At 41.1% G+C, this 23,510-nt stretch overlaps 1 protein-coding gene across 1 annotated transcript in view; it reads left to right on the plus strand.

Annotated features, from left to right (window-relative positions):
- Positions 1–1,426: 1,426 nt before the first annotated feature.
- LOC140232644 (G patch domain-containing protein 1-like) overlaps positions 1,427–23,510 on the plus strand; it is a 137,514-nt gene continuing 115,430 nt past the window's right edge. The window contains exons 1-10 of the mRNA XM_072312745.1: positions 1,427–1,543; positions 9,785–9,916; positions 10,777–10,862; positions 11,416–11,570; positions 13,589–13,686; positions 14,146–14,471; positions 19,190–19,334; positions 19,980–20,038; positions 21,059–21,224; positions 22,553–22,828. Coding sequence (XP_072168846.1) covers positions 1,477–1,543; positions 9,785–9,916; positions 10,777–10,862; positions 11,416–11,570; positions 13,589–13,686; positions 14,146–14,471; positions 19,190–19,334; positions 19,980–20,038; positions 21,059–21,224; positions 22,553–22,828 — 1,510 coding nt within the window. The 5' untranslated portion in view covers positions 1,427–1,476. The remainder of the gene's footprint in view (positions 1,544–9,784; positions 9,917–10,776; positions 10,863–11,415; positions 11,571–13,588; positions 13,687–14,145; positions 14,472–19,189; positions 19,335–19,979; positions 20,039–21,058; positions 21,225–22,552; positions 22,829–23,510) is intronic.

Below are 23,510 nucleotides of genomic sequence, written 5' to 3' on the forward strand. Positions count from 1 at the left end.
CCCCCTCCATCGACGCCTCTGCATATGAGGGAGCTTTTGTAAGTGAAAGATCTGCTGTACACTCTTTGATAAATATAAGGAAATATACGTCAATCTCAAAAGTGTACAAAGTCTATCGAAAGGGACCCAGTAGCGGAGCTTTTGCATATTTATGATTGCAATTCAACCATCCGGTGCATAATTCCGGCGGTAGTTGGACAATTTTCCATAAAGAAAGTTTGAGATTTGTCCTCATCTCGGGAATTGCTCGGGGGACAAGTGATTTGTCTGCCCCAACATTTCCGAAGGGGCGGGGCAAATGCTCCTTTGTTCCCCCCCCCCCCGCGATAGATTCGACGCCCCCGATCATCCCTGGTTATGCCCATAGATGTATCAGAGTCATCATCGTTTCAGGAATGATTCAGGAAATGGAGGGGTGGGGGTTGGCCGGTTCAATTATGGCGGTATATAGTTTTTGTTATTGTGAATGTTTGTTTGTTTTCGTACATAATTTGCAGATGGTCCCAAGTTGCTCGCGTCATTTAGCATGTTTACATGTAAGCCTATGCTATTTGACGTTGTCAACGTCTGGACCATACCTTATGTCGATATTGCTTTCTTCGCGAGCGAGCGAAGCGAGCGAGCGCTTGAGAAAACTATGTATACATTAAAAAAAAAAATAGAATACTGTTCAGCTCTGTTACCTGTCTGAAGGCGGGCGTACGAATGTCATGCAATATGCCAAAATTGATACAATCACATTTCTACTTCCTCCATTTTTTCTCAAATTTTAGGGAGGATGATTGTACAGGCCACCCCTCCTCCATTTGGGGGGGGGGGATATATCCCCCATCCCCCCCCCCCCCCCGGGATTTACGCCCATGATTCATATCACTAATTTGATAGCTTCTGACAAAATAATCACAGACATCACTTGTCAATTCATTCACAGACATCACTTGTCAATTTCACCTCGCTTCATGCCAAATTTCAAGTCGGTCAACTCAAACCAACCGGTTAAACCTGAAAACAAGCAGAATTTTGAAAAAAAAAACAAAAAAAAAAACAACAACAAACAAACAAACAAAGGTAATGCAACGGCATCACTTTTCACACACAACGCATACGGTCTCCCTGTCAATTTCATACTATCACAGTCTCTCCAAGGACACCAAAGGCCCGACAATGGTATCATGGAGAAAACAAGACAAAACAAAGCAAAATAAAGATAACGGGGGGGGGGGGGGAGGGTAGGACCCTGCCCCATGATCTCTACGCTAATCACTGATTGGACTAATGTTTAACAACGTCACACGCCAGGGTAGTCTTCGGTATGAATCATTCATTAGTTGATCCACCAAACAGTCTGGCTGGAAACACGTTCGATCGGCAGCACACACGGTACACACCAAGGTACACACACAAACTGTACGGCTGCGGCATGTGTGGCGTGGGAAAACGTGAATTCTACGTGTGTGCAGTCCCAACGGCGGCGAAATGGATTCCGACTCAGATCACGATGACTTTGTGTCCTACGGAACACCGTTAGAAATTATCGAAGAAGGTAGGCCCTATGTTTTGATAGATGCTGAGGAACATGGTCGTCTCGAACTTTTTCGAAAATATCATATTTACAATCAATTTAACGCTTCAAGCGATGCTTTATTCATTGTAGTCCCGCTCGTTAATTTCCATGTCAAGTCACTGCAACTCGAGTTTGACTGGTGGCACTGACAGTTCAGTCAGTGGTGTAAAGTTCACGATAGAACTAGATAACTAGAACTTTGTAAATTGGTAGATTTATTGTTTGGTCGTAGGTAATGGTAGGACTGGTAATGGTAGGAAGAAGTGTAGTAAGGTTTAGACGTCAGGGCTTATGAAAGTGAAGACCAAAAAAGTAAGTGTGTGTCAACAAACGATGGAGGCTGTCTCTCCTGCTGGCCCCTGCTGGTTGGGCATGGGCTACACCAGTACAAACTTTAGTAGTACAGTACAGACATGACAGAGTGCATGCACAATAGATAGGGACATTTCGATTAGGTGAACGAGAAGGATGTGACGCTGAGTGCAGGCGAATGTCAAGGCATCACATTCCCACGTTGAGCCGCTGCTGAAAAACAGTACAATTTCGGGCATCACGTCTCATGGCGTCACATCTCCTGGCATAACTCGTGTGCAGTAGGCTACCTGTGCCTTTGGCTTACCGGCTTGGGTGCATATGATGCATCACGCGTTACCCCGGGTTACCATGTTGTGTAGCGCCACCTCACGTCCACTTGAGGGCAGCCGCAGAGAAATGCATGCACTGTGTGCGTCTACAGTCATTCCCATGCCACTGCACTGCATGTGATACTATGCATGCATGGTATGCTGTGCTGGCAATGTAGCTTGTGCTTCATTGCAGTGCAGTGGCTAGCGGTTGCTAGCTCCAGCACCAAAATAATTTCCCACTTTTTGGCACCCAGGGTACAACCTTTTAAAAAAAAAAATAATTCAACAAAATGGCTGATTTTTATTTGGTACCCCGGGATACCATTTATGCCATCATATGTGGAATTTGTGACTTGTTTCTTTACTTTTGATATTTACAGTGTACTTTGTCTTTGACTAGATGCCGGATGCATTTTATGGATTTTAAAACATGATGCATGGTAAGGCTGCAAAGTACAATGCACTGCACTGCACTAGTACCAGGCCAAGCACTGAGACGTGATTGCGTACCGTAGAGCATTACAAGTTGTATGTGTAGTAAATGCATGTGTGGGACTACGGTATGCAGTCACAACTTGCAGGACAGTGAAAGCGGGCAAATAAAGTAGGTACCTGAGGCTGTAGTTTGTATGTCAGCGCTGCTGCTGTGACGTATCAAGATCATAAGCTTTCAAGTTTCATGTAATTAAATTATTAATCTCTCAAATAATAAGGAGCCTTCGGAGTGATGAACTTTAGTAAGAAACGAACCTTTGGAATAGGTTCGTTTTCTATGCAGCCGTCATTTTCTATGTATGCGTGACAATACAAACAACTTTATGCTCTCTTTTGAATTTAATATTCAAACGAAATTAAAAAGGTACCGTCCCATTTTCACAAAGCTTTCCAGTGTATGATGAGTATTCAACAAACAGAATATGATATATTCGTTGTTTCCTTGTTTTCCGAACAAATGTATTTGTTCGGTTATAATGAAATTTCGTGATAACGAAAGAAAACTGCTGGTCCCGAGCATTTCGTTATAATGGGAGTGCACTGTATTGATCTATCCTATTTTAATAAGGCAGTGTATACTACCACAGGCATGTGTCTTCACCATCTAGCCACTTACATGTGTGGTTGACCATATTCCGAGTGGCTGGAAAGAGCCACATGCGTTTGTGTCTTTACACGTGCTTCGCTGGATATCGCGGTATGTATTGTGACTTAATTTGTGTACTAAAGCCGCTGTGTACATAGCCACATCGACACGTTTAGGAGTTCATTCACACACCACCATCTGGCAAAGTGATGAAAATCTCCTCATTTTTCATATCTTTATTTTACTGCAGAAGTGCAAATGTCATTGTATTTTTTTTTTTTTTTTATGTGGATTTAAAGTTAAGATTGATTTGGGAACTTCCAATTTATTAGGATCAATCGCAATACCATGACGGAGTCTATAGTACATCGGGACTTCAGCTGCTAGCGAGCACTGCTCTGCAGGTGTCCTTCACACAATATGTAAATGCAAACGTGTAACAAAGAGCATGAACAGCGCCACATACTTGTAAGTGCACATGTGAACATCGTACAGGATACGCATGGTAGCGCCATCATGAAGCCACCGCAGACTGATGCACCGGCGCAGCTGGCTACATGTAGCTGGCTGGCTGAGCACTGTACTCTGCCTACAAGAACAAATGCTATAAATCATGACAAGAATGTTCTTTTCCAGTAACTTTTTTGGTTGAAACTTTATTAGAATTTTCCAAGGAAATTGTTCCAGTTCTTCATGAGTTTGCTTTCAAAACACGGTTTACAGCCTTTTCTTCAAAGTAAGCTAGTATATTTTTATTTTGTTTTTGATTAAATTCCAGTACTCAGCACTGCTAATTAGAGTAAATCTGTTATTCTTGTGATACATTCTGGGTTTGCCAATCCATTATGTACAGTTCTTGCAGATCAGAAGACATTTGATTAGAAATAAAAGGTTTGTTTTTGTTCAATTTATGTGAATTAAGTTTGTCTTTACGGTAGTTGAACTGTGATTTTGAATTGATTTTGAAGGTGTTTGCTGGCCCAACAGGCACTACTAAAATACCAGATGTGGAAACGCTGGTGGGGACGAGGGTGAGACAGCAGAGGGCCTTGGCTGCTGTTGGCATACAGCCACAGGGAACCTTCGTTAGGGAAATTGTGTGGTGGAAAGGGGCAGGGAGCTTGGGAGGGCCGGGCAGGCTTAGAACACCCACCCTAGCACCCCAAGAACAACAAACCAGCCAGAGAGAGAGGCAGGAGTGTCTGATGGTGGGATCTGGGCATATCTCACAGAAATTGCAGTGGCATGTCTACTACAACCTACCTACATGTAACTACTTCTGACCCCACAAGCACCACCTCAGTCCAAGGTTGTCAGAAGCAGTTGTTCAGCAGGTGGAAGGGCAGCAGGTGGAAGGGCTTAGGTTTATGGCCTAATCCCTCATGGTTAAAATGCCAGTATAGAGGACCTAGTCACCTTTATCAACAGTTCTTAGCAGTCCGTTGCAGCATGGCATGTCAGCCATTGTGGCAGACATGTTTATGGAGATGGACGCAATGATTGCCCATGAAAACTAGGCAAGATTGCCCCCTGATCCAGCTTCCCTGTAAACGTACCGGCTGCCGTGGCTCATTGGCCGATCCTGGAGATGTTAGCCGAGGCTGAGTTTGAGGGCAACATCGATCAAGCCCTCAAATATAATTTGTTGGTGGAAATCCACTCGGAAGAAGGCAGACAAGTGCACTGCCATACATTGGGAAGCCTTTGTTTGGCACTTGTAACACCCCCACCCTCCCCTGGTTGTGGCGTGAGCGAACTGGGCTTCGACTTTTCTGTACCCAATCATTGTGTTGGGTACCAAGAGGACCTATGGTAGAGGATCCTCTCGCTGTATTGGTTATGCATCTCCAAGGGAGAGCTGATGACATCTTCAGCACAGTGTTCCACTGCCTGGCTCTTTGCTTAAAATATCAAGGCAGAGATGCCAGCCTTACCAATGGATCCACCTCCAATGTTTTGGCAGGAACGTTACCATTGTCTGGGACCAGTGCTGAACGTTCCGAAATGTATACTTTCGGATCACTGGCCTTTCCTGGACCTTTGAGAAAACAGAGCAGGGAAACCTTGTGGGCCATCCCCAGCAATAGACTTTTCCTGGAGACAGATTCGCCATACCTTAAAGCCCAGACAAAGTTCTGGTACGCCTGCAAAAGTTGTCAAATTTTGCTCCAAAATGTGAACGTACACCCCGTATGCCTAGGAAATGTGCAGAATAGCGCTGTAATAACAAGATATTCGATGGGTAACGACGAAAATGGGAAATGTTGACCAAAAACGTTCAGTCTCAGAACTTACCCGAACGGGGTCAGGCTAGACTCGGACTCGGGGATAACTCAGCCTCGCTTTGCTTGACGGCGGGATGAGTTGTATTGATTGTCCCTCTGGAATTTACAGCGTTGTACTATGCATAATATGGGAGCGGCCTGTATAAACTACATTGTAGCATTCTGGCTACTGGCAGTAATGGTCCGAGTTGTTACAACACGCGCATCAAAAACCTCTTTGGCGCGCATCAAAAACCTCTTTGGCGCGCATGCAAAATTAGTGTGCGCCTCTCAAGCACCTCTAAAAACAATCAAAGACACTTGATAAACAACAACAAAAACTTCAAAGACCGCGCTTCTCAGCAACTGAGGTGATGTGCGTATAGGCTTGAGGACCGCGCGCTGTCCATTTGTTTTGTACTCTACAGGATTAGCACGCACTTTCCTGTCTGCTCATCAAGGCCTCGTTTGGTACCCGTATTATAGAGTGCTAATGAACATGGCGATCACGAACTGTGTGTAACTTGTCTGAAATAGGGTCGAGTTTTCCCTGAGACCGAGTTAGTCTGGAGCCTTCTGGAATAAAAGTCCGTCTACAGACTTTTATTATTTTTCTCAAAATACTCCAAAACGACTCATCATTCCGGCAAACCGCGTCAGCCAGGTAAGTTTCTTTGTAGACTCTTTCGATATATTGCAAGCAATTATGAAATGGTGCCAGACGGGTTCTCAGGCCCTTACCGGTACCAGAACTTTGTTTGCACTTTAAGCCCCTTCCTGATGTGAGGTACAACCAACCCCCCCCCCCCCTTTATTGGTGGTGTTGGCCAGGCAGTGGCCCTGCCGACACTACTGGCAGAGACCATCACCAACGGGCACTGCCTTTATGACCAGTAGTAGTACACCTGCCTGGCTATTTTTATATTATTTAAATATTTTGTAGTTATAATATGCACACGTTTAGGTTTCTATGATACTGTTATAACTTCATATTACCCATGCAGTCAAGTGAACTTAAGAGATAAAGCTCTCAAGTATCATGTTCTGTTTATGACGGGGATGGAAAAATGTATGCTTCTCATGTATAAGGTCTGTTGTGTCTGTTGGCATACTTCCCTTAAAATTTCCCTCTGTCTCCCTCCATCTGACCTCCGTCTGTTTTAATTATGCCCATTCTAAGGGTATGTAGTTTTGCCAGAAATTCCCAGAATTCAGCACTCTGGCATACGGCAGCGTCAAAAGTTTGGACAATTATGAAGATCTGTTTTTATTATGCCTCCGCCACGAAGTGGTGCCGGAGGCATTATGTTTTCGGGTTGTCCGTCCTTCCGTCCGTCCGTCCTTCCGTCCGTCCGTCCGTAATGAATTTTGTGGACAAGGTAACTATCGAAACCTGTTGAGGTATCCTAATGAAACTTGGCATGTATGTGTATTAGGGGGTGAAGTTGTGCCTATCAACTTTTGGGTGCACATGCTCAAGGTCAAAGGTCAAAAGGTCAAGGTCAAATACATACAATTTCACTATTTCCACCATATCTATTGAATGCCTGAAGATATTTTCTTGAAACTTAGTGTATACATGTATTACCCAATTAAGATTCTCTGGTGAAAGTTTGGGTCATGAGGTCAAAGGTCAAAGGTCAAAAGGTCAGGGTTAAATACATAAAATTTCACTATTTCCACCATATCTATTGAATGCCTAAAGAGATTTTCTTGAAACTTAGTGTATACATGTATTACCCAATTAAGATTCTCTGGTGAAAGTTTGGGTCATGAGGTCAAAGGTCAAAGGTCAAAAGGTCAGGGTCAAATACATAAAATTTCACTATTTCCACCATATCTATTGAATGCCTGAAGATATTTTCTTGAAACTTAGTGTATACATGTATTACCCAATTAAGATTCTCTGGTGAAAGTTTGGGTCATGAGGTCAAAGGTCAAAGGTTAAAGGTCAAGTAAAAATATTAAAACTTCTTTTTTTTTCTCCGTACCTTGGAAAATTGTTCAAGGTATCTTCATGGAACATAGTATATACATGTACTGACTGGAAGTGATTATCTAGAGAATGTAGGGTTCATGGGGTCAAAGGTCAGGGGTCAAAGGTCAAGTGCAAGACTTCAAAATTTTTCTATTACCCTCATATTCATGCAATGCCAGCAGGGTTATTTTTTTTTACACTTGGTGTATGCGTGTGTAACCTAATAGAAATTCTCTGGAAAGTTTTTTTTTTCTCTTTTTGCCTCAAAGGTCAAAAGGTCAAAGATCAAGTGAAAGTGCTGAACTAAATTTTTCCTCCATATCTCGGAAGTGGCTCAAGTTACCTTGAAACTTAGTACATATTATGCATGTTCTACCTGAAAGTAATTATCTTATGAATTTTAGGGTCAAGGGCCAGATAAAAATGGTAACAATTTACTATTCAATTCAGAAATTGCACTTTTTCTCCACACCTGTACCTTGAAAATTACTCAATGCCTAAATGTATGAATAGGTCAAAGTCAAGTTAAAGTCCTTAAATCCCTAGATACATGCTCTCCTATTCATCCAATTAAACCTATGTCAAGGAAGGTGAACATTCAACACATTTGTGACAAACTTGTCATTCCAATATTTTGCCAATTTTGTAAAAATGTAATCACACAGTGTCCACATGTACTATCTAGACCTATTGGGAAAATCATGCATTATGGCGGAGGCATACCAGTCGCCAAAGCGACATTTCTAGTTTGAGATATTGTCATCATACTGGTGACAATCTAGAGGACTAGTGGGAGTGTTAAACCAAGGTTGAATTCTGTGCTCTCATTCAGTGTTGCTTGACTCGGTTTGCAATCTCTGCCACCAGCTATTAAAGCCAATACTGGCAAGGTACTGGTGCATAACGCGGTCTGTTGCCATGCAGACATTGGTGCTTGGCCATTTGGCTGCATACCCGGTATTAAAGCGGCATGTGTGCCAACACTGGTGAATGGGCAGCACACCTTCCAAAACATGCATGCATGCACCAACTACTTGTAGCACCAACAGAAAGTTCACGTAAAAAGCAAATAAGAGACAAAGAGACAGATGGACTGAGAACATGGACAGACTTGGACTACCCTAACTATACTGTACCCTGTCTCCCTTCTCCTGTTGAAAGTGTAAAGGAAGCACTACACACAAAAATGGTCAGTGTATAACTCTTCCTAGAACCTATGGTGCTCACGCTTTGGGGGAAAATTCTCTACTCCTCGGCCCCAAAGAGCAAGCACAATAATGTGATAAGGGCCATAAAAATTATGTTCCGAATTGATATGTTACGCCTACTGACATACATCCCCAGTTACTTTAACACTAAATTGTAGTGATGCTTCAGAATTTATGTACTTGTATACAAATAGTGAATGGTCACGAGTGCAATGGTACGAGATTTCGCACGAGGTGAAAGATAGAGGCGCTCTATTCAACGAGGCGAAGCCGAGTTGAATAGTGCGCCTCATCTCACCGAGTGCGAAATCTTGTTCCATTGCACGAGTAAAGACCATACACTATTTGTTTTATACAACGTCCAAGTAGATCTTTATTTGGTTAGAGGATTGTTGGGTAGGTCTAAGTAGGCCTAGAAGTCTATATATGTATGGAAAATATAGCCATACTTACATGTGGATCCACTGCGATTCTCTTTCTGGCTTGTGCAATCAGTGTAGATACAGGTCGTCACAGCTGGCGCTCATACGTTACACGTGCACTAGCACTACGTAGGCCTACATACGCGCATGCATGTACCGCACACGTACACTGCGCTAGCTGCATATGCGATCCTCAATATGCAACACACACACTACATGCAGTACCGTACAATTTCTCGAACCGTGGAATAGAACAAAAAAATCAAACCAAGTTGCACGCAAAAATAGAATCAAAATTGCATGGCGCGTTGAATGGAGTACTTATTGAGTAGCACGTCACCAACAATCCTCCAATCAAATTACAAGGATCTACTTGGACGTTGTATAATACATACTAATTAATTTACACTAATTGATTCACACAAATAGTCACACAAATCATAAATGCACTATAATTTTATATTGTACAATGTAGCTCCACAGTTTCTTGATTTAGCTCCACAGTTTCTTGATTAAGCTCCACGTTTGTTACATTAGTTATCTGTGGACCAACATAGTATGGGCAAATAGCTGTAAGCCTAGATGGGGCCTGAAGTATGCCCAACTTGTGACATTTGATCTCTCTCTGTCTTTATCTGCAGATGAGCCTCTCCCAAAGCCCATTGCGGTCAAGGACCAGGTGGTGCGAGACCGGCAGGGCCGTCAGCGGTTCCATGGCGCCTTCACAGGGGGCTTCTCGGCTGGCTTCTTCAACACTGTTGGGTCCAAAGAAGGTGAGTTTGTGGTGGCTTTTCTGCTTGAACACATTTCATTGTGCAAGTATTGGTACATTGGGAAAAACTTGTTTTCATGACTGCCCCCACTCATTTTGCCAGACAGCTCTACACTACCCTACCCTTGTTAACTTAATCATGGATGCACACTGTCCCTACCACTTGTCAAATATGTGTGGAAGTGTGGGGCTGGGTTTTTGCACACTGCAATACAGTGGACAATTTTGTGATCGATTTACAATAGGTAGTATTTGATGACTTCTTTTCATACTTGTTTAACCCTCTGTGTGCCATCTTCATTTCCTCTCCATTGGTTTGTGTGTGAAATTTGTTCCCACTCAACTCATTGGCATAGGAAGGGTTAATACATGTAGCTCCCTGTTCCATTCAGGCACATATGAAAAAAGAAAATTCCACACAGCAATTTGGCTCTTGTCTTAGAAGAATTACAGGATTGTTATTTCTTGAAGCTTTTTAAAATGCACCTTATTATCAAGTAGTATTTGGTGGTTCCATGAAATGTGCTTCTGGGACAATTTCTCCCATGAAGTATCTGCATGCTAAACCAAACATAAATTCTACTCACAAACATAAATCTAACCCTAATCCTAATCCTTACATTAAATTAAATCTATGGTAAAACCCTATCACAGCCCTAACCTTAACCCTAAGTCCATGGAGGAAATAAGTCCAGAGTAATTGTCGCAGGAGCAAATGTCGTGTCACTGTATTTGGTAACTGTACTTTAACAGTAGATCATTACCATATGCCCACTGGAAATGGAAATATGGAATAGACAGTTTAGAAGCTCCAACATTTCTTCACAGCATAAGAGTTTAATCATTGTTTTCATGCTGCAGGTTTCACTCCTTCGACATTTGTGTCAACTCGAGAGAAACGAGCAGAGAAGCAGGCCCAGCGTGCAGAGGATTTCATGGATGTGGATGTGAGTTTGCCAAGAAATTGATTGAAGCTTTTTGGTGAAGTTCTGCACTAGCTTTCATCATACATTATGTACATGCTATGTGTGTATGTTGTAGTGCTTTGTTTGCTGGAGTATCAAGCACTGTAGTGTGCATTGTGGGCTAATTCATGCTTTCATTCCCAATAGTATCAGTACAAATACAAAATGTTGCCTCTTATTTCAAAGTTTCAGTGAATTCTGGCCCAGAGAAGTGATGCCATGATTCTTTTTGCTCATGGACATTGACGGACCAATCTGGTTGAAGACTAGAGATATTCAAATTTATTTCAAATGAATCTTGTGAAGAAATTATAAACCAGTCTTTGATATTAATTCTGTAGTTTGATACCCAACAGTAATATTGATACTCAAATAAGAATTGATAGAAAGTAGGGGTAAACTTATGGTAGGTCAGTTATTGATGTTTTCTTTGATATAATCCCCTTTTTATTTGCACATTAAAATTATTTTTATCTCATGGAAATATTAATGAAACATTCCATAATGTATCAAACTCTCATATTTGTTTTCACAGGACATGGGGGAGTTTGGGATAGCTCCTCGCAAGGTAGTGACCACTGCTAAGTTTGCAGGAGATGAGAGTGGAGCGAGGAAGAGACCTGGTCCCTCACCTGGCTCCAGCATCATCCCAGATGACGGCAGGATCCAGGACCTCATCAAACCCACAGAGTGAGCAGAGTAGATTTTTATGCCTCCGCCCAAAGGGTGCTGGACGCATTATTTTGTGTTGTGATCTGTAGGAATTTCAGGACGAGCTACAGTTGAACCTCTCGTATCCGGACAAGTCGGGACCGGGGCTCATCCGGATAAGGGATTTGGCCGGATACGGGAGACTCAATGCTTTATACATGTACATTTACATACACATGTAGGTCCTACTGATGTAGCCCATTGTAGTACCACATGTAGTAATGTGTATACTGCAACCTTTTCATTGTTACACTCAGTAACAGACCCCAAAATAGAGGTGTATGTTAATGTTGGAAGTAATATGTAATTCATGTGTGTTTGTGTAGGAGTTCTCAAGGAGTTGGGAATCCCCCTTTCCTCCCGTAATTATAAAAAAAAAAAAAAAAAAATCACAGCGAGATTGCGTCCGTATAATAGAGAGATCCGGATAAAGGGAGGCCGGGTAAGAGAGGTTCAACTGTATTTTACTCTCACACACACACACACACACACACACACACACACACACACACTCTCACACCTATTTGTATGCACCCATGCACTCACATAAGGATTTGTACAAACAACTTAAAGGTGCATAGTCCCGATAGTGTAGAGGGCGCTATTGATGATACTGCTGATCACCTTTAGCGTTGATACAAAGATTGCTGAAGTTGAGCTGTCAGCAAGAGTAAAGTGCATAGGTGTTGCTAAGTAACGTTGCCTTTGTTGTCTTCTCTTCGCATCACGCAGTCTGTCGTAATGCCAGGGTGCGTGCATATGTGTTTCTTATTATGATATCATAAAAGAAGTTTGCTAAAGCTGTCATCCCCTCAGCCGAATCATGAGCCGAACTGTGATGGGACCACTGGCTACAGTGGATCAGACTTCTTCGGACTCGGGGAAGTGGGCCACAGCTTAAGCGCTAAAGAGGAGTCAATAGTGTAGGTTTCTACAGGAAACTTGCGCTGTGCGCCCACGTACGCATTTGACTAATCCACCGGGACCATGTACCTTTAAAGATTTTAACATTAGTCCTTTGATGGTGAATCCTGAGTACATTTGGTCAAGTGTCTATGGAAAATGTGTCTTGTAGGAAAGTCAGCCTGTTCTTAGCGGGTTTTCAGTGGTGCAGTAAATCTAGATTCTTATACAGTGTAGTTAAAGAGATGTTATAGTATTGGTTGAGGTGAGAGTTCAGCTTGTAACTATTTGTGAGATGCTTAAAAACCACTCTATGAAAATGTTAAATAGCATTCAATTCTAAGAGGAATTCAAAGTTTAATTGATGAAAATCAGTTTTGAAATGGCTAAGATAGTGAAAAACAAAGTAAAACAAATCGATCCTAATAAAAGGTGGGTCCCACCTTGTGATAGGATTGCTTTGTTTTGGATATCTCAGCCATTTCAAAACCAATTTTCATCAAATAAATTTTGAACTACTCTTGAAATTATATCGTCTTTCATATTTCATAAGAGGTTTGTCATTATCTCTAAAAAAAAATGTCATAAAAAACAATGAAAACCTCAAACTCCATCTCAACTGAACTGTACCATTCCTTTGGTGTGATTATCAGTGATATCGAGCTACACATGGCTCTCTATAATGCTTCTGAAGGAAATGATGTCATCATTGAATATTTATTTAGTGGATTTACTTTCTTATGCCTGTCATCCCTCTTTGGACATGGGCCACCAACAAGATTTCTCCTACCAGGCGGGACCTCTGCCAATCTCTCCACTTCACTCTAGTCATCAAGTGTTTCTTGGATGGCTATGTTTCCTTTTGCCTTGTGGGTTCCAGCTGAGTGTTGCTCTGATGATATTTTGAGTTGTTTTTTTCTAGGGTGTGCACGTACCATAGCCATCACCCCAGCATCTTATCGTATTTCCTGTTCTGTGAGCTGCTGGCTTGTCCTTTCCCATAGCTGCTGATTGCTGATCACATCATCATCACATCATCATGCAGTGGAAGAAAAGACAATAAGTTTATGTTTCATGTTCGTTTGGTCATGCAGTGACACCATCGGGATGAAGCTACTTCGCAAAATGGGCTGGAAACCAGGACAAGGGATCGGCCCTAAAATTGAGAGAAGAAAAAAGAGGAAGAAGAAAGGTGAAGGTGAGACATGGGATTCATTATATGTGTATTCTGGTTCATGGCACTTACTGGTGAAATACTGTTAAAGCGGTTATTTTCGCGAATTTCGCGAATCACAGTTGGATCGCAAATTTAACAACACATAAAAATGTGGCCATACACTAGGGTAACAATGCATGTAAGATAGCGTTGGTGTCAATTCGCGAAGACAACATCTTGCGAAAATGTCTGTGACCTTCTTATTCCCGAAAATATCTGTATGCGAGAATAACAGCTTATACATTAGACATTCAGGTGTAGAACTCCTTATATGCACTCCTTAGAAGTCCGTATATAGGCACCTGTAATTATTTTACTGCAGGTTCTTGAGTTGGTTTAAGATATAGACCTAGTTCCTTCCTTTAAAACAAAGATCCTAAGAATCATGATCAGCAGAATGTTGTAACGATACAGATATTTTGTAAAACCTTATAGGAAAGGGCAAGGTGTATGGCTGTGCACGACCACCAATCACAGGTGAGAAGGATGATGACATCGACAACAAAGCTGGAGACCACGAAAGTTCAGGTGGCAGTGAAGATGATGAGGATGAGGATGAGGATGAGGATGAGGAAGACTTCATGAGAGGGTTCCTATTTGCGCCTGATGACATCCAGGACTTCATCTTTGCCCTCAAGGATGATGTGCACGGCATTGGTTACCATGGCGTGGACTCCTCCAAGTCCGTCCTCGGTGGTCATGTGACACTGTTTGATGAACCTGTGACGTCTCGGAACAGGAGGCAGGGGATAAAGGGCCATGTGAGTCAGACCCTTGTCTTGAAGGCAAAGCATATTTCTCATTTGCCTATGGAAATTGTTGAATATTACTTTCAAATTATGCATAAATGATCCCATATGAAAACCGTTAAATATGTACATAATAACATCGCTTCTGTAAATATTGCAAATACGTTATGTTATAATAATCTATATTATTGAAAGGACTTGCCTCCACCATCCTGCGTGCTATTACCAGTTCTTTTTTACCAAAAGTGTGCATTAACTACACTCAGCAAAAAAAAAGAAAGTAAACACTTTTTCAAGGTCATCTTTCTCATAGGTAATTTGACTGATAGAAATGTTTTATATACCATTTTAAAGGTAATTTGATAAGCTATCAACCTAGTAGGTCAATGATAATGAAAACTTTACGCATGAGTGAACACATCTATTTTTCTCTTCCAAGGCACATAAGTGAACATTGCAAAAATGGACAAGTTGTTATTCAAGTGTACATGCTCTTCTATAAAACAATGAGAACAAAAGACAAATTCATCACAATAAGAAATGTAAATTTGCAAAAATCATCCTATGATCTCTATATTGTCTCTGCAACCTTCCGAAGATAAAGAAAGGCAACAGATAATGGAATAAAATGAAGAATCGTCAGTCAAATCCATAGTTAAAACACATAAGAGAAGTAATGGTAACAAAGATGGTAGAAATTTGAAATGTTATTCCAAATTAAGAAAATTTGAATTTTTTTTTTCTTGAATTTGTCTCATGCATTCTTAAATCTCTTAATTAAAAAGTGAAATGAAGAAATTCTGTCCATTTTATCACCTTTGTGGCTTACTCCCTATGTCATTTAAAGTTTGAGCTGACAGAAAATGCCAATGTTCTCCCATCAGTTTTCCCACTATGGATTTGTTTGAGAATATAAAGAGAAACAAGGAAATGGAAACTTATTTCTGCTATTTCACTCATGTCTCTCATTGCGTTTAATTATAGTCTTTTGTTATCATTGCTATCTTGTAGGGCATTTCCAAACGAATTTCATTATGTCAATTTCTGCAATTTTTGCTTTTCTGCCTTGGAGGACAAAAGCGAATGTGTTCACTCATGCGTAAAGTTTCCTTTTGTATCACCCTACTAGATTGATAGACAATTAAATAACTTTTAATATGGTATATGACACAATGATTTTCATCTAAATCTTCTATGAAAAATATGAACTGGAAAACAGTCAGTCCGCAGCACCCGATAATTTGCTCGTATTTATTCAACTCGTATGCAAGCCCGCTCTAGGCTTGCATACGTAATGAGCTGCGTAAGGGGATTTTGTCCTTGGGCTTTCGACAACAAAAATACACCTTATGTTCACAGATTTGGTATCAAATTCAAGGAAAATATGTAAACTATCGTCACATTTGACTCAAATTATTGTAAATGAAAAAATTCATAGCGTAATTTGAGCTTGAAAACTGATGAAAAAAGTAATTCGTGCAGTACACGTTCAAAACGTCAAAAAAATACCAAATTCACCTTGCGTCTCAATGAAAATGCTTTATTTGGTAGTCTATCTCCTAATCTTTGTATCCATGTAAAAATCTTGACAATTTGTTGCTTAATCCAGTCAGGAACCAGTAAAATATACATCGATGTCGATGCTGATCAGCTTGAAACCATGCAATCTCAAGAGTAAGCTCTCTCATTGGACAGCGCTTGCATTCAGCGCTTGCATTACGTCATGACGTTGCTACATAACGGTTTCATACCACTTGCGGTTTCTTGGCACGCGTGTAGTTCAAGTGCTGAATGCAAGCACTGTCCAATGAGAGAGCTCTTTCGCGCCACTGTACACTTTGTATGGAGCATACTTCCGGCTTAGGAGTGAATTTTACAGACATTTCAAAACGGAAAAACTAGTATAAATCATGCTTGCGTCTCCTTGACTCCAATATATGATTAGCATCTAAGTTTCCTCTCTACGAAAAAACCAAAATCAGAAACAACAGTTTCTTAATCCGGTCAGGAACCAAAAAAGAACTTTAGACGACAAAGTCTTCCGTGAAAAGCAGGTAAAATTTACACAAATTCAACTGATTATATAGTCCTGATAAGATTCGATATTATACGCAAATTTAGTATCAAAATAAAGATCAAAGTCTGGAGAACAATTTACCGTGACTTGTAGCCATGATGAATGTATGTACAAGTCGCTACACTGTGAAAACCATAGCCCTATCAAAGTCTCACAAAATCTCGCACGACGAGACACCTTTCGAACGCAAAGATCGTCAACGAGAGTGCTGAATAAATCTTGCCGGATCGGCTCATTAGCATACGTGCTGCGGACTGACTGAAAAAGTGTTTACTTTCTTTTTTTGCTGAGTGTATTTACTATTTTGACTATGTTGATGATGTTTGTTTGGTATAGGATTAAAATAAATTTCATTTCATTTCAAAATGAAGACACATGCATGAGAAATGTGTGAAATAACACTATGATAACACAATTTTAGTCAGGAAATTACGAAAATGAGACTATTATCAGAAAAGGTACGCTGGAAGTATTGCAATTTCAGAGCATACCTGGATATCATGGTTGCTATGTGATATTTCATGTTCGATTACATTGATTACAATATATTGGGCCATGGCTGTATCTATAGGCGGGGGCGGACATCCGGGCATTTTCAACATGGAGCCCTAGTAACCGATCCGGCCGATGAAAACAAATGCGTAGCGACCGTACCTTAGTGCAGCGCTCAGCAATGCATCGCATGCATAATACACGCACGGTACATGCATAATGCACTGCACTGAATGAACGCTATACGCTAGTGTGCTATTATCGGTTATTTTTGCACAGCTTTCTGACATTTTTACTGCAGATTCGTACATGATTTCATCGTTTGTTTCACATCCTCACAATGCCTCGAAGTTGTGTTGTGTTTGGCTGCCATAATCATAGTCTAATGTTGGACAAAAAACGATCTTTCTTTGAACTTCCAAAACGTGATCGCAGTCCAGAAAGAAGGAACTGGTGGTTAGCTGCTATCAGCTGGGAGAATGAAGACGGATCCCACTGGAGTCCAGTGAAGTCAAGGATGATATGCTCTGAATTCAAATTACTGGAAGTAAATGATAACCGACTACTAACCAGGTGTACTCGTTAGGTACATGTACACATCGGCGAACTGAATGTCTGGCCACGACGTAGGGTCATTGATCCACGAGTCTGCGGGTACACGGTAGCCCGACCAGACGCTGTTAATACGCTACGCGAATAGGTATGTACAGCGGCGACTGGGCTGTGTATAGTTAGGTACACGGTAAGGACAAACTGCAAGGCCGATGGAGGACAGTTTAGTCTCGTATCTCTCCTTTGCTTCCCGTGAAAGTTTATCACAGTAATCGAAAGACATCTTCTAATCTATGAACTAGATTCAGCGGTAAATAAAAGTGAAATGAACAGCATTAAACGCAACAGTAGTGACACAGCGTGAACTGACAGCTCCACTGTAGATCCACGTAAACTCCGTTTATGTGTGCTAATGAACGGTCCCATATATTGCAATTCGCGTATTGTATGACGGCATTGCATGCTCTGTTGCACGCTCGTTTGACGGTTATTGTTTTCATCGCACTAAGGGCAGCGAGTTCGTCGCTATGCGGAAGTGACGTCACTCCGCCCCCGCCTATTGTGTTGGGAGTGATCCGTGTGCAGCTTGTTAGCTGCATGCTATTCAATACTACTGCTAAGGCATGACTCCATCATTCCATACTAGAAGCATTCTGCCAAGTCGCTGCTATAAGGGGAGGGCACTCCAAGAATGAAAGTTGTGTACTATGATTGAAATCATGTTACACTTTTGATCTGAAATCATACTCCCAAACAACTCATTATTGTGGCACGTCGAGTCAGTCAGACAGGTTTCTTGGTAGACCCTTTTGATAGATACAGTGTACATTGCAAGCGAATTCCAATGATAGAAGACAAATTTTTAGCCCTTCTGAGAACTCTGCACAGCTGTAATCCAAATCCCTGTGTGGCTGCAAAACAGTAATTCACCTTTGAATACCAGCCATATCATTCTGAATGGTTTACCTCTTATATCCTGTAACCACTTTACTCTTATTAGGTTGCTAATGGGCTGATATCCTCGCCCATCAGCATGATCAGCACCTGATGTCCCGATTACAATGATTAGTAGAAATCACATTATATCCTTCACATGCCTTGTGTATCAATGACATATGTCAAGAAGTGTAGGATTTTTACACCTGAATGGTTGTCAACTTTGTGCTATGGCCACTCTTTCCTGCTAGTAAATGGTAGTAATATTGTTGATAGTAGTAATATTAGTGGTTATGATAATAACCATCATAAGAAGAATAGTGAAGATATCAATACTGATTAGTATAATGATGAAAAAATATGGTGATGGCAATGGTGAAAAAAAATAATTGCAAGTGCAATAAGTAGTCATGACAGGGTTGATGCAGGTGATAAGGTGACATATACCGTATGTAAACACTGTCTTTAAAACCTACAGTGTATGTCCTCGTGTATTGAATATTTCTTGAATGAGGTATTCAGTTGAAGTGGCTGAAGTATTCCAGGTATGTTTGGATTGTGTAATATATACACCATTTTCACTCGTTCGCTCCAAATACTGCAGTAAAGTTTGTGCACAAGACATTCTAGTATTAAAGTTATCTGCAATTTCGCAATTTTTACTTTTCACCAGGCATTTGGCATCGGAGCATTTGAAGATGAGGATGATGATATCTACTCCTCTGATCGGCTGTCAAATTACGACCGTGTCTTGGGTGGAGAGGAGGAGACTAGCAAACAGCTGTATGGCTGGACAGGGCCTCCCACACATCACACAGGTGATTCTAATACAACCCGTTCACACCCATCCTTCCTCAAGTTTAACTATTGACTCCATGTTCAACTTGACATTAATGAAGATAAAAAGTAGCACAGCCATTGAAGTAAAATTGTCATTAAAGTTTGATAGAAAATGAAAAATTGCCACAGCAAAAGGCTCAAGTAAGCTACAACAATGTATAAGATGTATTCCAGCCATTCCCCCTGGGACCCCTAACCCCCCAAATTAAGAACTTCTATTTACAATCTTTTTCTCTAGTACAAGAAGTAATTGAGCTAAGTTAGTTGCTGTCACTTTTAAGTTTTTGTTCAATGTGAATCAAGGGGTACCCCATTGGGGCCCTGCTTTGGGGGGGGGGGGTGTTAAGGGCCCATTTTTGTCTTGTCTGCAGAGCACAGGCTAGACATGGCCATCACAGTTCCATCATCGTCATTGTCGATGTGATGTTGAATGTGAGTTTGTATTAGTGTATCAGTTTCTTGTGTGTCTCATTCGTTATGTCATGCCTGTATCAACTTACTGTGCCCCTTGACCACCAACCATAGTATGAAATCAGCTGAATCCTTCAGTGTAAAGAGGCTGACATAACAAGAAATTTGTTTGTGCTTGTTAATTGTTTCAATTCTTCTTCCAAATTTTCTAGGGAGTGATGATGTTCTGGATGGCTTCAAGGCAGCCTCAAAAAAGAAACTCACACCAAAGGTAAGTCTTGTCCACTGGTTTCCATTTTAAGGTATTGTACAAGCATGTGCTTTGTCAGCAATAACAGTAATTTAGTATTCAGAATGTCATGGGGAACATTGATATGTTTCTCTTTAATTGTCTATATCAAAAGTGGTATGATTATCAGGGAAGTGAATGTGGATGTAGAAATAGCAGTGAGACTTACTTGCATTTCATTTCATCTTTCAGTTGGCATTATTTCACTCACATTGTTGCCAGTACATACAATGTACACTGCAATTTTTTGTAAACCAAACAAAGTACACAAATTTGTGTTGTGATTATTAAATTCCTAGGATAATCACATTCCTTGGACCAATGAGAGTACTTATGACTACTGATTTGTAACATGTATAATCTATGAATTTTGTCAGATTCCTATTAATCCTATAGCTACTTTAGTATCATGCCTGTCATAGCATTATGTTGTTGATCATTAGCATGCTCTTTCTACCTAAAAAAAAGAAAGAAAAAAAAAAAAAAACAATGAAGGCTGGCCAAAATTGCATATCCAGTAGTGGCGAGCTACTTTGCCTCTGACAAAGGCTCTGTTAGGGTCAAGGCTCAGGCCCCATTTGACTCAATTTTACGAACCGATTCTTAAAACACATATAAATGATGTAGGAGGGAGCTTTTCCAACCAGAAGGGAGATCTTCTAACTTTTTTGTCATATTTCTTTGATTGCAATCATCTTTGATCCTTTTTTTTAATTGCAATTATCAATACGGTGCACTCCCGTTATAACGAACAGGGTTATAAAAAAATTCAGCTTACAGCGAAATAACAATTCAGGCCACAACGTTTCCCACTCTTTTTATTTTTATTGTTTATTTCTTCGGTTATAACGAAATTTCGATATAACAAAAGAAAACTGCCGGTCCCAAGGACTTCGTTATAACGGGAGTCCACTGTATGACTACCCCCAATATTCTTGAATGCTACCAGCTATTTAAGTTGCGGCATGTCCTTCATTCACCATCATATCTCCTTCTTGGAAGGTCTTTCATCCTCCCGCTCTGCCGAGGGACTTCCGCCCCTTCCACCAGTTCAGGTCCACAGCGCCCGCTGTGCCCGGACCTACGATGGGTGCCCAGTCTGGCAGCAGTCGATTCACCCTGAGTGCTGAGCAGAGAGCGGCAATGCTGGGGGAGGAGAGGTTACCAGGTAGGAGGCAGAGAGACTTTCTCTCTCTCTCTCTCTCTGTGATGGCCAATATTTCCTCTGTAGTTTTGTTGCATCTGTCCAAAGCATCGATTAAAGGGAAATTCCAGAAGGTTTTCATAAATTCACATAATGTAGTGCTTAAATCAACAGCTCCATGTATAAATTTGTGGAATTTATTGTGGCTCTTAAGAAGTGAAACAATGCTTTGAAAAGCCTTAAACAAATTACACTAAACAACGATCATGACATAGGAAGCTCATATATTTCAGAAATGGAACTGAGTAATTCCATTACAATACCGCTTGCTTGCGAGTTCACCTGTGTATAATCTATGCATGCCTTATACTCCTTCTTTTTTTCTGCTTCCTTGAGCCCAAAGTCCTGCATTCTTATGGTGACCCTGCCATGTCATCATCATTGTTCATTGCAATTTGTTATAAATTTTGGAAATATCCTTTTTCTTCTTCCCAATTATCATAAATTCTGAAACTCTGTCCTCAGTATAACTATTTTAAAGTCGTTCAAATATGAAAAAATCTAAAAATCATCCAGAGGTCTCCTTTACAGCTAAAACAGTCGTCATTAGGGCTCAAAATTTATCGTTCACCATAAGAACTTTCTTGCAATACATTGAAAGAGTCTACCAAGAAATTGTCTGGCTATACATTGAAAGGGTCTACCGAGAAACTTGTCTGGCTGTAACGATTTGCCAAGACAATGAGTCGCTTTGGAATATTTTGAGATTGAAATTGTAAAACAATTACAATTGAGGTACTCAAGTTCTTCTTCCTCAAGGAACCTCCCTGTTCAGTAGTGGGTAGGTGGAACATTATGTGTGATGGATCGTGTCCTACAGTGCTACTTAACAAGCTGCGTACCATTCACTCTCATGCAGAAGATTGGTGGATAATGCAATGGCCCAATTTGTGATCAATTATATAATATTACAAAGCAACCACGATCGGGTATGCTCTAAGATTGCAATGCTTTTTCACTAATATTTGGCATTCTTGTTACTGAACTGAAATTGTGGTATCACGACATTACTTCACACAATTTTCATGAATATTATGTGCCCATTTTAATAGCAAAAATCAACAGTTTCTGGAGGCAGATGAGAGATATGTTTCACCTTGAAGAGATGTGAAAAAGCAAGTAGGCGTAATGCAAGTTTGTTCTTGGCAAAAGTTGAAGTTAATCTGTCAAGGAAAAAAAAAAATTATTTCAGTAAAATCAGTATCAGAGCTTCCAGAAATTGCAAAATCATGTTGATAGTTCTATAATTAAATTGTGATGCCTTTTTGTTTGTAAAAATTATGTCAACCCAGGGTATTCCCCAGTGGATAAAGCCCTGCCCAGTGAAGACCTAGCCCGCATCAGGGCATTCAGGGATCAGTCTGCGCCGCCTCCCAAGGTGTCACCCAAACCCGAAGAGAAGCGGGGGTCCAGGTGGGACCGGGGAGCCCCTCAGGCTCCCGTTGAGTCAGCACCTCGAGCTCCCATTGAGTCAGCAGGGGGATGGGGTGGCTCCAGCTTCAAGCCCTTTGAGAAGAATCCAGAGAAGCAGCAGCGGTATGAGGCATTTCTCAGGTCTCAGCAGCGAGGTCAGTTGCTTTTTATTTCATTTTGTGTATATGTGTGTGGTTTATTTATGATAATCCCAATTCTGGAAGAGGTTCATCTGGTTGGTAATTCTCTAATAAAGGCGAAATTTCTTTTGTACACAACCAAAGAGAACCATTTACCTTGCGTGAGCTTTTGCCTACTGTCTGTTAAACTTCATCAGACTGACGTTGACTCGCTGTAGATGGGGTGTAGGCAGTCTTACAGTCCAAGAGAATGGGAATGTACGCTGAAGATAATTTGTATTGCCCCTCGCTACGATTCATCATGTGTTCCCGCCCCCGTTGTATGTGGATTGCCTCTCTTATCCAACGTGTGAAAGCACACACAGGCCAATATCTCAACTTTTCTTCACACCACCCTCTTCATCAGAAGCTTGGAATTTACAGAACACTCATGGATAGGGCCCATGGTATCACCACAGACTCAGAGGATGTACAGACTGAAGAAGAACATATGAAGTCCTCCCTCAGATTATGTGGATACCCTGACTGGTCGTTTCGACAGGTCAACCAACAGATGACCCAAATGCCCAAGGACAAACCCAAGTCTACCCAGACCACCAAGAAGAAATGCATGGTCACGATCCCATATGTAAATGGCACGTCTGAAGCACTCCAAATGATCTTCACCAAATACAATGTTGCTACCACCATGCGCCCC

This window comes from Diadema setosum, chromosome 9 (genome assembly GCF_964275005.1).
Source record: "Diadema setosum chromosome 9, eeDiaSeto1, whole genome shotgun sequence".
Taxonomy (NCBI): Eukaryota; Metazoa; Echinodermata; class Echinoidea; order Diadematoida; family Diadematidae; genus Diadema; species Diadema setosum.